This window comes from Poecilia reticulata, chromosome 19 (assembly GCF_904066995.2).
Source record: "Poecilia reticulata chromosome 19, P_reticulata-male-v2, whole genome shotgun sequence".
Lineage (NCBI taxonomy): Eukaryota > Metazoa > Chordata > Actinopteri > Cyprinodontiformes > Poeciliidae > Poecilia > Poecilia reticulata.
In genome coordinates, this window is record NC_088848.1 from 8,862,614 (window position 1) to 8,882,094 (window position 19,481).

Below are 19,481 nucleotides of genomic sequence, written 5' to 3' on the forward strand. Positions count from 1 at the left end.
TAAATTAGACATGCAACTTGTCCTCCAACTAGCCCTGTGCCCAAATCCACACTGGTGTTGGATAAATGAGCCTCAAAGCATTTGTGCAGCAGATGCAGAATGCATATATCAACATAGATCTATTGCCAGAAAAACGAACCAAAACATAACCTTAAAGTCTGCATGACCTGGAGCTAAGTTTTTTTTCTTTTATATATTAATAGCTATTAATGATGGGAAAGCCCCAAGGAGCTTCTTTTAAAGGTTGTCAGAGCAAAAACCAACATCTGCCAACCACAGGAATCCAGAAACGCCAAACCAGCACTTTGTGACTGGCATAAGGAAGTTACACCCACTTTGTAATAACATGTTTGTGTTTGGTGAGGTGCCAGATGGGCAGCTGCCAATGCAGAGATGACAGGCTCATTAGATCATTCTGTGAGAAAACACCAGGCCAAGCAAAACTGCAATTATTTGTCTGAGGTTGGTGGTCAGGTCGCTTTGCAGCTCGTAAATCCAAATGAAATATAACTAACAGAACAAATCTCATAATGTGTTTCAACTCAAAAAGTAATTTTGATGAATCTGATTAATGATAGCAATTAGACTTTACAATCATTTCCAAATATGCTTCCATTTCTTATAAATCTTACAACAAGGTAATAATGATGTGTATTTACAGAGCTACCATGCAATTCTAAGATGCTTATTTATTTTAAATCGCTAATGTAATATTCAGGACATTAAGGTGGCGCAACACCGCTGCTGTTTGTACAGTAACTGCAGTTTTAATCAAATAAATCAACCAAAACACGGTGAGAATGGTTGAAGAAAAATGAGCTTCAGTCACAGCAGCAGTGCATCTTCCTGTGCTCCACCACACCTGCTCAGGTCCATCTGTAATAATCTGCTGTCTCGACTCTGCAGGTGCACACCGGGTATTATACCAAGACCCACTTACCTCAACCGCATGCAACAGGCCGCTCCTATAGCGCGATTTCCACTGCTGTCTCAGCCCAATGCTGTCGATGCAGCGCTCTTATGAAAAAAAAATTGAAATTAAGTTCGGGTTTGAATTTATTTATTTTTTTTCTTTTTGTCAAAATTTACTTATAATAATGAATTTGGACGGACGAATGGGTCCTTAAATTATTCCGAGAAATGGCAATAAAATGAAAGGCTCTTAAAAAAGAAAGAAACCAACTATGGCGCACATTTTGTTTTAACATAAACAAACAAAAATAAAGCATAAAAGAGAGAAAACAGTTCAATTTGACCAATTGCGTTTTAACTGGTTTCAGTTTTAAGAACAAATATTCTTATTCTTATTTAGAAACAATAAAAGATTATCAAACTAGTCATCAATTGCGTTTCGTCTGATTTTAATTTTAAGCATCTCAGTAAAACTGCCAACAGCACACTTTAACTCTTCTTCCTGCAGTTAGAACTTCCACACCAAAGAGTGTTGTTACGTATGGTGCATTCAGTGATTGGAAAAAAATACATTTTTCAGCTTGTCGGACTATTTCTATGTCAGCCTTTAGTTAGCAGGCCAAACCTGCGCAATGCCTAAGCAACTCCTCCACTTTTCTGACAAATCAGTCACGAGTCCTGCACCAGTGATGTCACCAACGAAATGCATTAAACTCTCGTCTTAAAGTGGTTTTGCGAAGTCTAGCATGCAAGATGGGGAAACCGATGCTAACGCACAGGCTATAACCAAACCTCCATGTATCAAATCAAGAGTCAAGAATCAAATGAAGCAATAATGCAAAAAAAAAAAAAAAAGGAGAAAATCTTTGACAGCTTCATAAAACAACATGCCTTGGAAAAACAAACAGAATAATGGGGGAAATCAGCTCTTGGATGTTGTTTTGAAATTCCTGCACAACCAGGTGACAAACAGCTGAAGTTACTGAGAGACCCCTGAGACTTTCCCCGTTACTCGACATTCCTCAGATTGTCCCACTTCTATTTTAACAGCACCTTTGAAGAGCACAGATAAAATTTCTTTATATGTTTACCTTTCCTTCATCCCCGCCGCCTCCCCTCCCCTGCAGCACTTCACATTTTCTCTTCCCTCCCAGAAGACAAAGCAGGCAGACAGCTCTAATAAACAGTGGCACGAAGCCTTACAGTGAAGGCGTATGCCGAGGCAGCCCGATGTGATCAATTATCGAGTGGCCGATTCTCTTTAATTAGAGGCTTTAAGTATTGAGCTGAGCCTGGGTGGGAAGCTGAGAAGCAGCATGTAAACCAACCTCATTACACTGCAGTGATTCACCTCCCAGGAGCTGTGATCCACGCAGTGTTTACACCATACATTTGTTTCTGTGGTAACATATCGAGTAGAGGAATGGCTTGGTGACAGACCCAGTTTTTTTTTTTTATGCCCCCCCCCCTTCCTCCTCCCTCTCCTCTCCTCCACTCTCCATTTTCTTTCTTTCACTCTCCCTCCCACTCACTGTTGAAGAGGCTGTCACACTGGTTTGCCTTTTGTTGTGGAGAGTCTGGAGAGGTAGCACAATGTGTCCTAGTTAAAGCAGTGCCCCATCTGCCCGGCATAATTAGACAATTATGCTGGAAAGATCCATCATTAATTCCTTTGTGGAGCCCAATTTCGCACCACAAAGAGGTCTCAGGTTTAGTTTTTCTTTGCAAATCTGTGTTCATTTACTCCGGCTCGGATTATCATGATCAAGTATCGATACCGTGGCAACTCAGGGCAGGAAAATATTCTGCTAATATTGACTGGTTTGTGCTGTTGTCGAGAAAAGGCCATGGGGGAATACTGGCTGCTGTGTTGCACTGAATAAAAACAAGCAGCTAGGAAACAGTGGTGTGATTACACCAGCAGACAATCGACAAACGACCACACTTAGTATTCTGGCTTGAGGTAAACCGATGAAATATATAACTTAGAATAATCTTAAAGCAATGTAATTAGGTTTGCAGACTAATCGTTCTAAACTGTCAGCTTAACAAGAAAGCTCAGTCAATCTGTGGCTGCTTAATACTAGGAAGAAACGCAGTTGCTTTACTATTATTGATTTTTGTTGCTATTTACCCACATTTCCATATTTGTTTCTTTCTTCCCTTCATCGTACCATTATTGCTACTATCCGGAAGCTTTAGCATCACAATCAATGGAATCTATATAAGGTGTGGGCATCAAGGACAAGGAATCTCCATCCAACTGGCTGAACATATTATTGGCATGCAGAGTGTGAATGCATGGTGCTTAAAATATAATCATCTGCCAAATATTGCAGCCAAGCAATCATTTGAAATACCGCATGCATTGAAATAGTGAGGACAGCTGAAATTTGATATAATGTACAACTTCAGCTGAATTATATGCATATTATGACAGAAACCTCAAATGAGCTGCTCACATTTTTGTAAATATCTAATTGCAGTGTGAGATCAGACCTGTCCTTTCATTACTGCAATTATTAACACCTGAAAACTCAAACTACGGTGACTGAAACGTGTGTTTTAAACAGTTTCTTTTCAAATCAAATCTACTCACTATCTTGTGCGCGGCCATCTTCTCTGCTATAAAATATTAAAAACAATTGTAGGGTTTGGCAGACACTGTTGGTTCCTTTCACAATCTCAGGGTACATTTAGCTAAAAATGACGATTGAAGTGTCTGAATCAGCATTTGATTAGTTGTTTTTAAAAGGATTCTAAGCTGGATTTTATTATCCACAGATTATTTATCCAGAACAATTTGATATCCATTAAAGGATAACTATTTTTGTGAAAACATTAAAAATCCTTTTCATCAACAAGATAACACTATACAGAGTCAAGCATGAAAACAAAATCAAAGTCAAGTCAAACCTGGACTGAATTATTCTACCTTGATCACAAATTCCACAAAATATCATCGTGGTTTGAAACCTACGGCGAAACATTTGGGGGGGTTTTTTGGTTGTTATTGTTGATTTTAAAGTCTTATAACTCAATCTTGTCACATTCTTCAGGCGAGGAAAGAGGGTGTTCATTCCTGCAAGGAGCTCCATTGCTTCCAGTATTGCAAATGGGAATATGTGAGCAGTTCTGACCATTAGGGATTTGTTTTGGAATATAAAAACTGCAGAAACGATTTAAACTCTGTCATGTTTTTCCAACCACTTTTACTACAAAAGGCATATGTCTTAACTCAAGAGGCCAGTGGTATCTGTACATTCTGCTGCATGTGGAGGTATGCGCAGTTTGATTTGTGGCTCCGAAATCTGGCAGTTGTCCAAGCAAAATCCACCCAAATACCAGGAACCGAGCTTTCCCATAGATTACGATTTAAAATAGTTCAAAACCACCTACGTCCAAAAGTCCGTTCAGTTAGCATTTGTTCCTTAACATGATAACTCAAGATTTTTGCAGTGAGGTATCTTGCCTGTAGTACATAACTTTCTTTACGCGTTTATTTATTATATATAGTGTATAAAAAAAAATTAGCTGAGAGGCTAAAAGTAACGGATAGTCTGAGAAGAACCAAGATCAAAGTGGACTTCTATCCTCTCAAATCAATTTCAGGCTCATAAAAGTGCCAGTGGTGTATGTGAGTTATATTTTATGAACTTTTGAACAGACATCAAGTGCATCAAACGGTTATTGGAGGCAGTGCAGCACCAATGATCTTCCCATGTGGAAGAAAAACCGGGAACAGAAAATATAAACCTGTTTCGGTGACACAGCAAAATTAGGCAGTGAGAATGATCAAGAAAGTGACTTAATCCGCAATAATATGTATTTATTCTTTTTTTTTTTACACCGCTTTATGGTATCACCAACTTTATAGTCATTCTGCTTGGCATCAAAACTTCAGCACAGGAGTAAAAGAAGGAGCAATTCAGACACAGTGAAAGGAACTCTATGCAAAGCGAGTCACTTTTTAGAGGTAATTGCATGCAGTTTTCTATCTGTTGTTTATGGCTGACCTGCCTCCAGTCAAACTCCTAAAGTGTGAACTCGCGTAACCGTTAACGGCTCACCGTTTAGACCGAGAAACTCAGCTAGAGAGACATGTGGGAAGATATTTCACAATGTAGCTCAAATCTGATTAGAGCGGCAATCTAATCAGCCATGAATTCATCTGTGAAGACAAGCAAGCAAAGAGAAAATCACCGCAGAGAATTCGGGGTAATTATCAAAAAATCTCACAGTGGTACATTAAAATTCTAATTACGACATATTATCTTAATTGCTAAGGAGATGCAAATCAAAACAAGGTTAGCGCTGCTCCCTTAACATACAGGAGAACATGTGGTGGGAACCCTCTTCAGCATTCACAGAATCAGCTTGACTTGTTCGACATGAGAGGCTGTCATTTTGTAACGCTTCTCCCTCTTTGGGGGCGATAATCCTCGCTGAGAGCACGCACGCAGGCGCAATCGTGCAACAATAGCAAAGAACAAACATCTAATTGCCTCGCAAATCATTTCCTTTTATTGTATTAAACAAAATGTAAGTGAAAGACGCTCAAAAGGCCCCTAATTTTGTCGTCCAGAGAACTAGGAAGGCTTCCCAAATGAAACTTTTTTCACATTTTCATGCTTGGCCAGCAATGCTGCTGTAAATGTATTCATGTACGGAATAAATCAAATACAGGAAAGGAGGAAAAAGTTCTCAAGAAACTGCAACTCCCTGGCTACACAACAAATTGTATGCCATAAATTGTATCTGACAGGTGCACACTGTAACTCTGCCGACATAAGAGAGGCGGATGACAGCAGGCACAAGGGGTAATGGTGACAGGAGAGAACATGCCATTCTACAGATTTATGAGAGGGCCAGACCGAGGCCATCTATCAGTGGAGTCAATTGGCATCTAACATGGATAAGAAATGTTCAAATGAGGCTTTGGAGGGTTACAAAGATGACAACCTAAACTAAAATGTTGAAGTGTGCTGAGATATACAATCTGATGCCAGCATCAAAGGGGGATCTCATTGTGCCTTGCGAAAGTATCCATAACCTTTGCAGCTTTCCTCTCTTTATCACATTACAACCAAAGACTTGAATGCGTTTTATTAGGGTTTCATGTGAGAAACCAACACAAAAAAAAGCAGATTGAAAAGTGGAGGCAAAGCGATACATGGTTTTAAAAATGTTTTACGAATGAAAATCTGAAAAGCGTGGTAACCAAACGCACTGAGAAGCCGTCTTATTAGTAGATTCGTTCTGTGTGTAATTTAATCTTGGTACAAACGCAGCTGTTCGGTGAAGGTCTCGGAGGTTTGTTAGAGAATATTAGCAAACAACTGCATCATGCAGACTAAAGACAGGTCAGGATAGAGCTGCGGAAACATTTAAAGCAGAGTTAGGTTATAAAACATTGTCCAAGGTGTTGAGCATTTTATGGAGCAGTGTTCCCTCCAAAAATGGAAACAACTGTAAACACATTTGGTTAGCCATGGCCACCTACCTAAGCTAAACGGAAACGCACATGTGGGTCAAATTCCTTGGGAAGACGAACTTTAATATGGACAATCCTGAAAAAACCCTTTGGATCCTAACGTCACAAAATCACTTCCAAAATAATCGTGAAACTGAGTAGCATTATTTCAGACTTTTGACCAAATCAAACAAGTTTTGTCACATCACTCCACTATTTTCTGTTTGCCTTTCACTTACAGGGCTTGAAATCTACAAGCACTGACCTATACATCAGAGAGAACTTTCACATCCACATGACTCTGGAATAGTTTGAGGTTGGTGTCGAGCTTTTTAAAAACTAAAAACGAATCTTTTTAAAATTGCGTTTGATCAACTATTTGATGTGCTTTTCTATATTACAACACTTTGTAATCTAGATGCATGCAAAAGTTCTACGTAAATAAAGCTTTACTTACTATCTAAACAAACAGAGAGCTCCAGCTGTAAATACAGTGACAGGTGGTTCAAAAAGTACTGCAAGTTTTTAGTACAATTTGATTAATTTCATTTAGGGGTAGCAGAGCAAAGGGAGCTGAATACAAATGCATGCTGCAAACTTAAAAAAAACAAAGGTAATTTTTCTTCTGCTTACTATTTACGCATTGATGTCACATAAGATACATCAAAGTTTGTAATTTTAATGTGGCAAAACCTGAAAAAATACAACGGGTAAAAATATTTCATAAAATAGCTGTGAGCACGGTGCTTTCTTTTAATTTGAGTGGCTGTGCTTTGACTTCTCTAGAAGTTTTCACTCTATAATAATTACAGTAATCAAGAGCTTTAACTAGCTGTAGTTATTTCTGAGCGCTCAAATTCTTGACGGAAAATAAAGTGGGGGGTTAAGGCGCGCTTTCGCTGAAATATATTGGAGTTTCTCTTCCATTTGGCTTCGGGGGATGGCGGTTACCCCTTCTGTAAATTGAGTTTCTTGTTCTCACTTTCTCCTCGCACACAGTACAAACACTTTCACAGACGCACACAGTCCTGCCCTCGCTGGACAGGAATGAATGGAGACCCCAGGAGTTCCCTTTGGCCCCGGCCCTGGGAGTGTATAGCAGAACCGACAGCTCTGATCGCTCCTGAGAAAGCAAAAGCTGCTCGGGGATCGCTTTACAATTCTCAGGGGCTCGAATAACCTGATCTTGAGCTGATCCTGAGCTCTGATCCTTTTTGGTATTGGGTTAGGAACGTGTGAAGGGGCCTGTTGAATGAGCTTGCTGGATATCAACATCCTCGGTCCGTGTTGCTCCGTTGCGGCAGATTGTTTGACTTGATTAGTCTCTGCCCAAGTGTTAGACTACCCAACGCCGGGCCCTCCAGACACCAGTATCAGTGTGTCCGAGAGGAAAAGTGTTTTACCAAGTCTCGAGGTGGAGCCCATTACCCTGAGTGAGAGCACTGTAAGTTAATAGGATTTGCTCGCGATCAAGAGACTGAGCTATTTCCTGAGGCTGTTACAGGCCAAAGCACAAAAATAAATGTTCCTTTATTCAACCCTATTAAGCTTCTACCTCCCCCCAAAAAAATACTCCCTACCATCAACCTCCCTAACCCCAACCCTACTTTTTTCTCCTTCTTGGGGTATCTGTTTTTTGGGGGAGCAGGTTTTTTGTTGTTGTTGCAGGAGGCTGTGCCTTCCCTCTACTCTTTCTCTTTCTTTTTCTAACAAGCAGCGAGCAAAAGCGAAAGGTTGGCACTTTTTCTCTAAAGGAGCCATTTGTTCAGGTGAAAATGAAACTTGCATGGTAAGCAGAGTGAGGCTTGCTTTTGGACAGGGGCAGAGGGGATTCCAGATTAATCACAGGAATATACACCATGCAGATATTCATTGAGGAGGAGTAATTGCTAAGGGGCTTTATGTAATGTATTCTCCCCATGAGGTAAAACCTTGTAGGAGTGAGGAAGGATAATAGAGTAAGAGGATCATATAAAAATGTTTGCTGCTCCAACCTTTCACTCCGAGCTTAACCCTGACCTCAGATAGTAATTACAGAGTTACAGAGTTAATTGCCGACTGATCTGAGGAAGAAGATCCATCCTGTTCTACTGCGATGTCAACTGGGCTTAAATGTAGAGGCATAGAGCATAGATGTAGAGGGGTTGATTTTTTACTACTACAGCAGAGTTTCTGAATTCTTTGAATTTCCCTGTTTAAATAAACAATATGACTTATAATTACTTTTTTACACAAGTCCTTCAAACAAATTAAGCTAGCTTTAACATACAAGACAACAAGCTAGGGACTGGTTAGTCCTCATGCCGGTGGTCGCAGGTTTGATTCCCGGCCTGGCAACATTTGCTGCATGTCTTCCCCCTCCTTCATAATCCTCTTTCCTGTCAAACTACTTTCAAATAAAGGCCACTAGATCCAACAAAACCTTTAAAAATAAAAAAAGTATTTTGAAGTCCATACTCTAAACCAGTGTCACGGTACACACTAGTGTACCGTGAGTGATCGTCAGGTGTGCGTGGAAATTATCCAATTTCACCTACCGTATTTTCCGGACTATAAGCTGCTACTTTTTTCCTACATTTTGTACATGCGGCTTTTCTGTGGATTTTTCTTCAACCACCAGGGGGCTCTTTAGCAGGAAGTGAATCATTGGAAGTCAAAATTGGAAATCAAAGAAGAACGCGCTAATTTTCACTTAGAACAAGCACATGCTAGCAGCCATGCTAGCAGCAGGCACGACAGAGAAATGTTTTCAAACTCATATGATGCAGCTTCGAAGTTGAGGAGTATCGATCTGGCAGTACAGGAGGGAAATACAGCCGCTGCACGTAAACTCGGCGTGAACAAAACCAGATTTGGAGTCGGAGAACTGCGTCCTTAATATATCCAGCAGTTACTAGGACGCAGCCCTCTGCTGCCCTCTGCTGGGTCCTTATGGGAAACCGAGAGCGGCAGAGATACCAGCGGCCTGCAGCCTGGTGCGGCTGATATATGTAAGTTTCCGGAGGGGGGGGTTCAAAAAATTTGAAGGTACGGTTTATAGTATGGTGCGCTCATAGTCCGGAAAATATGGTAATTGGTCTTAAAAGATTTTTTTGTAAATGAATTAATTATCTGCAAATAATGCCATCTTTGAGTGTCTCTGCTGTAGTAGTGACTAGCGGCGTAATCATGTAATTTTATTATCACTAGATGGCAGTAGGTACAGAGCATTTTACATTAAAACAAGAGAATTACCCTCACACACGACAGTGTTGTGGCTGTTCAGGTGTATTTTTGAAGTGGACATGTTAAGTGCAATTTGAAATAAGAAATGTAAAATATGATAAAAATAAATTTGTGTTTGATTCCTATTCAAGACACTTTGATAAGAATGACTATATATGTAACATAGGCGGCTACAGAGTATCTTTGTTTACATTTTTGGTTGGTGGTGTGCCTCGTGATTTTTTCAATTAAAACAATGTACCTTGGCTCAAAAAAGGTTGAAAAACACTGCTCTAAACTACAGGGAAGCAGTGTTCAGGATCAGCTCTGGCTGTCATTTTAAGCCACTGCAACAGGTCTTAAACCTACTTTTATTAAACTAAGACGTTTCTTTTGGGATATGAGAACAGACGCTGTAAAGACATTAAAAACAATGTATCAATAGTTAAAAACAACCAAAATTATGTACACCCTTCTTAGTAATCAATGGAGAAATCTTTATTGGTATTAGAGCAATTAAACTTGCTTTTTGTGTCTATATTCTTCAAGGGTAAACAGGTACACACCTTGGATGGATGGGTTTTACGTTATGGACAGGTGTAGAGGTTACTTTCAGACGATTAAAATATATGTCTGAAAGAGTGTGTGGCTCGACAAATCTGTAACTAGCTGGTGCGAATTATAACTTCTGCCCCTGCTGACGTTGACACAGATCTGCATTCTTTGGTGAGCACGACAGACAGAAAAAGCACATTACACTACATAATAAGGCTCGATTTCCTCTGGATTTGTTTAAACCCTAAAGAAAGAATGAAACTGGTGTATTTCACAGTAGATCTAAGTGCCGCTCACTCAGGAAACCTGAATGTCTTCAGTGAGTCAAATAGTTAAGTTGAGCCGGAGCTGCCATAAACCCGGTGGGAGAGCTTGGAATAATCTAGGCGATGTTAATGATGCAATTTATATGTGAGGGGACCGGTGTTTGGCAGGCTGTTTCCGTCTGAACGGGCTGCACAACCCAGCGAGCTCCCAGCACCCCCCGCTAGATGGAGGGGGTGGAGTAGGAGGAGGATGTCAGAGCCCATGTGAAAAGAGGGAGCGAGCGAAGCACTGATAAGAGCCATTACTATTAGTGTCTGTCTGTCACCTGCTGTGCGTCATCCAGCCTGCTCCCTCTCCACATGCGCCCCATCCCTGTCGCTCCATCCCCGATCCGTTTTCCTGAGGCACATCACTTCAAATTTGCACTCACCTACACATTTTTCCATCCTGTCAAGGATATACTCGGCTGGCTCGACAACTGAGCCGGGCTGAACTTTGAAAACTCCTGCGAGCTCTGTTTCAAAACAGTTGTGAATTAGCGAAGGTGCAGACATCTGCCAGCATTTATTCAATAAACACAACAGAAATAGATGCAAACGAATTGGCAGAAGAGGGAAGAAAAAAAAATACTCGACTCACAGAGAGTTTTTCATGTTTTTCCAGGCCAACACAAAGCCTAATTTGGTATTTCATTTATTGCTTGGCACAACTCTACAGCTCCTTAAACTTATGAACTCGGGAGAAATGAACAGTAATTGCAGGCTGTTCTTTATTTTCTTAAAACCTTTTTAAGCAAAATATTTAAAGCTGTTTTTCCTCAGTTGCTATGCAACACTTCAACCGCAAGAGTGGGAGCATGCTGAGAATGTGCCAAATAAATACTACTGCCACAGGCATTCTGCGGGGAAATATGAGAGAGGGGCATTATTCAATACTTTTATGAAAATGGAGGGCGGTCGTGTAAAATGCACAATCATTCGCTCATTCAGCCGTTACTTGACCTGTGTGAGAAGATAATCCCAGTGGTGGTTTGTTTAATGAAACATTGTTTACAGTCTCAGACCAATCAACAGTAATTTCTGCACATAATTTACACATTTCTGAAGTTCTTGCCTTTAAAGGGAATAGCAAGTCTTGTCTGTAAAATCAAACTCATTTGGATACATTATGCCACCTAAAGAACATTTCATGCTCAGTTTTTCTGTGGACTTTTCTAATTTTCCTGTTTAATCAAAGTAAAATTAGTCATTACTTTAAATGTATTTGCATTTTCCCCATTTTTCCTATTCATTACAATGTTTTTGCTTAAATTCATCCTTTAAATGTGCTTGTGTTCAGCAGGTGCAGCAATGACCTCACGGAGTAAAATTTTCATCCCAAGATGGTCAATTGATTCTTAAATTGGAAAAGATTAAAACAAGGCTGTGTTACCAGTCGCCCCCATTGTCCATGTAGCTGCAGGAGAGCAGTCAACACTCAAGGGCTCAATGTTGCGCCGCTGTATCACATTTTGCAGTTGTTCAAGTAGATTGTATACAGATGCAACAAGGAAGTGGGACAGGTTTGTAGCACGTGAATATAATAAATGGGGTTGTTGATTGACAAATGGTATAAATTGCCTCAAACACATTAAAATTTGCTCATCAGACATAATGTTTGCTAAAGCCAGCTGATCAGCTCAGGTGTTCTGCCTCTTGTGATGTCATCAACCCAAGTCCTCACAAAGCAGAATTGATGCTGTATTTCTTCGATATACTTATTAAAAATCCTATTGTTGTAGTCCATACTTCATCACTCAGCTATATTTCTACATTTAGAGGGGAAACATATACACCACTAGATATTTTCTTTAAATACAGAATATTTAAGAGGCCGTGCAGCATACTAACTAGCTGTCCTGCTTTAAACATCTTTCAGCAATTTGACTAGTGAATGCTGCCAGATCTGTAGACTTCCCTTTTAACAAGTCCTGTCAGATTGCTCTCAAAGCTTGGGCTGGAGCCTGAGCAGCAGTACAAAAGCCATGTACGAAGCAGGAAACTCTTCGATACAGCCTTCCTTCCCGAGCCGGGAACCAAGGACTCAAAGCAAGGACGTGTTACACGAGATATCACATTCAATTCCAGTGCCAGCCTTTGAGGCAAGATGATACAAGTTAGTGTGTCTGTCTCCCGAGCCCTCAATGTTAATCAACACCCTTTTCCAATGCATACTTATGAGTTACAATCTACTCCCCATGTCTTCCCCTTTGGCAGCTTGAATTAAGTCGCAAATTTGATGGCAAATTAACTTCAACAGGGATGTTGACATGTCACCTATACGGCAAACTGTGTGGATTCTTGCTGGGGCAACAAAAATATCCTGCATCTGACAGGAAAATTAAATCAAGGTAATTATTTTGTGCAAAGAAACAAGGGGTGGGGGTTGCTGTAGGTCATGCCTGTCGGATGTTAATGACGAAAACCTTGCGTAATCGCTCAGTCAACCTTTATCGTTGGGATCACAGAGCTTGAGATTAAATGAGCGCTAGTATTAGCTGTGACATACAGTCACAATACAGTTGAGGTGGGGGGGGAACACATGCTCCGGCAGGGTGTGTAAAAGCGTGTGAGTGTGTAAAAGGGGAGGTGAATGTGGAACCAACTGAGATCTCCTCACTTCATCATTGAGTAAATGGCACCGCAGACATGAGCTGCGACTTCACAGCTGCCTCATGGCGGGTGACATTGAAGCCCACGCATGAACACACCGCTCATCAAAGCGAATGAGGCGTTCTTCGCTTCTGCTGCTTATGCCGAGGAAAAACAATGGCAACTAGCCTCCCCCCCCCCTCGAGTGCATACTTGTGCACCTGGAATGTTTAGAGTGAGTGGAGATGAAAGGGACAAAAAAATCCATTTGGATTCATGCGTCTCTCACGACGAGCTCAACAGACTGTGACCTTTTCACTGCTTTTTAATGGGAGGGAAACAACAAGACACCGTTGCTATAAAACAGCTCAGACTGGATGCTGACGGTGCTTCTGCAATTAGCCCGTCTTAAAACAAACAAAAGGGTTGTCCTTTTTTTATTCATCCTTTCAAATATTTTCCAATATTTACCCAGCTTTGCCCATTGAGATCACGGAGACAAAACCAAGATGGCAAACAAAACGGTGCAACTACAAATATCAAGGGGAAATGGTGGCACTGGACTTTATGTAAAAGAATTGGGGCAAAGAGAGCTGAACTCAAATACACACCCCACTTCAGTTTTTATGTGGGAAAATTTATGAACAACTCATCCTTTTCCGCCCAATTCCCAATTACCCTGGTGTGAAAAAGTGTTTGGTTCCTTCATGACTGCCCTTTGTTTTGCATATGTGTCAAATTTATGCACTATTAAATAACTATGTTAACTTTTATAACTATCAAAGGATTGATAGTTCTAAAAAATGCTGTATGTAGAGAAAATAACTTAAATTGACACCTTGAAATTGGCCTCGGTCGCTTTAATTAAATAGACAGTCTTTCATACTCTCCACCATCCGGACGTGATCTGTGAGGAGGAAGCTCATATGGGAGGAGGAGTTTTGTGAAAATGGGCGGGGCTATGTGAAAATGGGAGGGGCTTTGTGAGAGGAAGCATTCAGGCACCCCTGAATGGTTGCCATGGGAGACTCAAGGATTTCTCAAAAAAAAAAAAAGCCTGAGAGAATTAAAGCAACATTCCAGGTATGTGTTTGATGAAGGAATAATATTATATAATAAAAAAATTATTTTTCATAATACCGTCCCTTTTAAGTGTTTCAGAACATCAAACCAATTTAGATATTAGTCAAAGTCTAAGGGAGAAATAAAAATCCAAACCTACCTACTTGTGTGAAAAAGCGATTGCCCCCTAAACCTAATAGCTGGCCTTAACTAGACCCGTCTACTTGACTTTAACAGCAGACAAATACTTCACAGGGTTTATTTCTGTGGCATGAAACTTTACGCCCACTAGGATCCAGGTCTTAATCAGTTATTAGCGTGCTCATTTCCACGCGGCTGCGCTGCGATTTCTGCATGGCTAAACTCTCTTAATTTGATAAAAAATAAAAAAAAAACAGAAACTTGAGAATGAGCCAGCATCAAATTACTCAAACGTCCCCCAGGTCACTTCTAGACAAAGAAGATTTGTTCTAATGCAGATCATTAAGTGTGAGAAAAGAAAGTAAAAACAGAAAGTGGCAGAAAAATTATAAATGCCTCCTTTTAGCGTATATAAGCACATCCCTCTTGAACGGCGAGTCACACAGAGCGAACACAAAAGCTCCACTCTTTCTCCTTAACTGTCCTCTTTTTCTTTAAGTGGTACCAGACGTAGGCATTTCTTCATTCAGCTCATTCAAACTGAGGCAACTTGCCATTCTTTATTTATTTAACAAAACGAGCGGTAAAAGCCAAACATTAGGTCATGGAACATTTTCACCCAGAGAAATAAGTCACCGCCTTCAATGAGACATCAAAACCAGTTGGAGTATTCTCCTGCAAGAAAATATGAGCTGGTGAGGAACTTTCTCAAAGTCAAGTGGTGCTGTGGGACTTTTTCCTGTTATTTGAATACGACTTTCAACAGTGTGGTGCACATGCGTTTTCAATTAGGAGCTCAGAGCCAACGACCAGAGCTGGGCCCCACTCAGCCGTTCCACGACTGACCAAGTCTCAGGAAATGTTAAACAGGCATCATAACCGTGACAGAGACAGCAGATTTTTCAAAAGCCTTTGCTCTCTAAACAATAATTAAGACATCACAGTGGACTGATTATGTAGACTGCAAAAAATGTACAAACCTAAATAGAGGAGAGAGCGCATAATTAATCATACGTTTCTGTGACACATTTATAGCTGGGGCGCTTGCACAAAGCTATTTGTCTGTTTGGTAAATGCGCATGAAGCATGCTTAGAGTCAAAAGAAACAATATGTCAATGGTGTTGATTTGTGGGGACCCTAATGAGAGCGCATGGTTTACATGAGGCAGTCAGAGCAGGATCCACTTCACTCACAGCAGCAATAACTCCCCGTGAGCCTGTCTATGCTCAGACTTCAATCTCCAGGCCCTTAGGAGCTGTTGGAGGACTTTGATGTTCTGTCTAAATGAATCGACTGTGCTGCTTGATACAGCCCCTCCAGTCAACTGACTCTTCACCCCCCCCCACCAATTCTGTCACCTGTGATAAACACCACGAGTGCTCAGAAGTACCAAAATTTGGATCACATGCTCAGAAAAGCCACATTTTCTCCTCCTCCTCCCTCCAGCTTTGTAAATAACTGGAGGAAAAAAGAATATGATTGTTGTTTTCCACTGCGCTCTATCTGAGCCCAAACCTTTTGATGTGTGTGGCTGCATTTGAGCAGGCAACACCAGGCTGGTTTTTGTTACCTTACAGCCCTGCAACGTTCAGTAAGTAAGCCTTTATGTAGGATGGCCCCACAGGGCATGGTGTTTGTTAGAGCCAGGGCAAAGGCAACAACCTCCGATCCCCTCCCCACTTTCTATCATACTGGAACACTTTCTTACAAAGAATCAGAGCCAGATAGCTCTACGTGCATGTGGGTTCACTGACTTGATCCAAACAAGAACTAAGGCTTGTTCAGGAGCACTTGTGTGCAGCAAGGAATGTGGACATGTAATAATGAATCTGCTTTGAGAGAGTCCTGCTGACTTGAACATGCATAAGGGCACGAATGGAAAAAAAGTAAAATTCTAGCCTTAATAGAGGACAAAACTGAAGTTGTTGAAACCATTGAAAATGAAAGTTTTTTTGTTCAGAAACCTAAACATGAAAAAAAATAAAAAATTTATGTCTGGCTGCACTGAACCCACTACCCCCATGATGAAACATGGTGGAGGTAGCATCATGCTTAATTTTAGATATTTCTAGTTGTTTTGAGTACAAAATATCTATATATCTTATCTGTAGGTTCTGCTAATCATAGTCATAATCTGAACACTGACCTATTATTTTTTTAATTTGGCCTACAGCTTTGTTTTTGGCACCTGAATTAACTCACTTCCACTAATTGCAAAATCTGTAACTTCTAAACTTTAATTTAATTTTATGCATTTTTGTTTTTTACTTGGATACATTAGCAGTCGACGACCTGGTTCCTGAACCCACTCCTGTCCCCTTCCCCCTGGGCTCAATAAACTTATTATTGTACACTTACCGGAGTTCAGATTGTGTTCTTGCATGTGGGTTAGCAAACTAACGACCGACATGACAATTCTAACAAGTACTTGTTTTGGAACCACAGTTTCAGTTCGATCTGAAACTTAAACCAAAAAATTAAAAAAATCGGAAAATTGACTTTTTATTTTGTTAAAGTGAGTGCACTCAGTCCTCAAGTCAAAAAACAAAATATTGATGGGTAAAATAACAAAATACGGGTGTAAATGGAGAATATAATGTTAGGCATATAATATATGCATGAATCCACATCAAAACAACTGTATTTGTCAAGCAATATTACATTTTTGTTCCTTGAAAAAGGTTTGGAAGATCAAAGATTTCCCCCTCTCAATTTTCTATTTCCTGGACATATCCAAACATTTTAATACATTTGATTAATTCAGTCAATTTTCAAATTGAGGGGCTGCAAAAAGAATTGAAAATAGCTCTTTTGAGGTTTTTCAAAGAAGAACAGAAACTAATTCTTTCTTTCAAAAAGCCTCAGTGTTCTACCCAGTAAAACACACTGAAGTTTAGGTTACAACGTGACAACATGTGAAGCTCAAAGGCTATGAACGCTTCTGTAAGGACCTGTATCCCTTCTAAGCTTCCTCTTGGTCAATTTTCATTTACCCAAATCCAATCAGCATCGATTCTGCATTTTCCGCAAGCTGAGGTAAAGGTTTCCCTTGAAATCTTAACTTGGATGAAACAGCAGTATTTAACCTATCACAGCCTCGGATGAGCTGGCTGGGTTTTTGAAGGGAAGTATGAGTTCTACAGGCGAAGGCATTGATCCTCCCACACCTTGGGTTTTTCCCAGCGTGTACAACGATTCCTGTGCAAAGCCTCTGAACACTTCTCTCCCTCCTCCAGCAGGTCGATGGTGAGCAAACCTGCCCCTGGATCGAGCATCTCATTTAGTCGCCGGGCCCCTTTGATGTGGATTCAGTGCTGCGGTGCATATCATTTGTGTTTGAAGGTTCAGCTTCCACAATACAGCGAGGGTTTGAAGTTTCACATATTGCAGGTGCTACAATGTGATAATCCGGGAGCTGGTTATGCATTATACATTTTTTTTTTTTTCATAAAAGAACACTATAAACTCAAAGTGAAATGTGGAAAAAGTCAGCGCTTGAAGGTATATATTGACAGAAACAGCTTCTGAGACTTCGGGGTGCGGGACGAAAACACTCTTGTTATCTCGAGCTTTTCAGAATCAGCTCTACATCTTCACACAGAAGGGGGTAAATATCCAAATAAACAGAGTAGAATAACATTTGACTAGGGCCTGCTATGCCGTTATGAGACCAATTTAGTTCACTGAGCACTTCTCTCGGGGCACGGAGAAGAGAAGGGGCCATGACGGGTCCTTCTTCGTCTGCAAGGGCCGGCAATAAAAATCTCTTTTGCCATCTAATTTCACATGGGACTTGATCTGCAGCTCGGGGGCAATTCCTGCAGTGTGCGCTTAAATAAAAGATGAAACAATCATTGTCAACATCGATGTCTTAACAGGAAAAGATCACACCGAATATAATATATATGTCTTTTCAGTTGCTAGACAAATAGGAGAAGAAAATGGCTTCCTGCAGGAAAATTTAGCTATTATATTTCAAGTAAAAAATAAAAAATAAAAAAAAGAGCTCAGCCTTGCATCAAGCAGGCAGAGGATTTAAAATGGGGGGGGGGAGTCGTTGCCCAGAGAGTAAAATCTCGTTGACATTTAACGTCTGTAAGAGACCGAGTTTTAAGCGAAGGCTTATGATCTTGATAATTAAAGACTGTTTGTATGGAGGTGCACAGCTAGGCGTCTCTTTTTAAAAGATGTTTACTGTCTCTAAAGCGAAGAGATGGTGGCAGCCTGAGGGCCTGCCTACTTTCTTTTCCCCAGCTCTATCTCTATCTTTTGATAAATACACACAAACACACACATGGGTATATATATGCAAACTCTGCACGCCGAACAAACACGCTCGGAAAAAAATTAAATTAAATAAAAAAACACACGCACACGTACACACGCGCACAGACAAGAAAGACTTGCTGCTTTTCACAGGCATCAGCCTCTCAATTAGCTTCTGAACTCATTTCTCCCTCCTTGGAAGGGAATTATTTTTCAGCTGGATGCCTTTTCTTTGTTTACTGTGAGCAGACCCGAGCCTTATCAGCAGCTAATCACTGCATGTCAAATTCAAAGACTTGCTGCAGTCACTTTAGAGAGAAAGAGGAATTAGTGAATAATCTTTTAAAGTTCAGATTGTCATTTTAGATTTGAACAATCACCAATTTCTTTTAGATGCACAAATCTGTCTAACAGCCAGGGAGAAGATCAGCGTTTGTTGGATATAATTTGTTGTGACACGTTAATTGCATCTACTTGTAATTCTCTCTAATTGATGCTTGATATGTCTCAGGAAATTAGGCCAACTAGATAACACTGTAAATATTATTAATCCTCCCCGCCTTTCCCTTTTCCGTGGCAGGTCTGATGAATTCGCAACAGCCAGAGTTGTAATGTGTCAATGTGCCGCGCAGCTATGCTGTGTATTCCCAAGGCTGCCAGGCTGACAAATCTAAGGTTACAGCCATACCACAGTATATTCAAAACACATTCAGGCACACTGCAGAGAGCCAAAGATGACTAACCTGAGCGATTTTCACTGAGTTCTGGGTAGAGCCACCAGCGTGGTATTCAACTTTGTTTCTCTTGACAATTTCTTCAAACCTGAAATAAGAACAGACCTGTCAGTCAATGGGAAGTTTAGGCTTATTTGTCCAAGATCCCGATTTCATTAATATGCAGGATAATGAAAATATGCGGCTGCATCTGTCATAGGATGCTCCCTTGACCCAGTACAGGTGGGAGACAGGAG

General features: G+C 40.6%; 1 protein-coding gene across 4 annotated transcripts in view; it reads right to left on the bottom strand.

The window, feature by feature from the left end:
* The window catches only part of LOC103481485 (adenosine kinase-like), a 169,210-nt gene that overhangs the window by 127,425 nt on the left and 22,304 nt on the right, over positions 1-19,481 (bottom strand). For all 4 annotated transcript variants that reach the window (XM_008436958.3, XM_081600781.1, XM_081600780.1 and 1 more), the window contains one exon: positions 19,255-19,333. In XM_008436958.3, the coding sequence (XP_008435180.1) occupies positions 19,255-19,333 (79 nt within the window). The remainder of the gene's footprint in view (positions 1-19,254; positions 19,334-19,481) is intronic.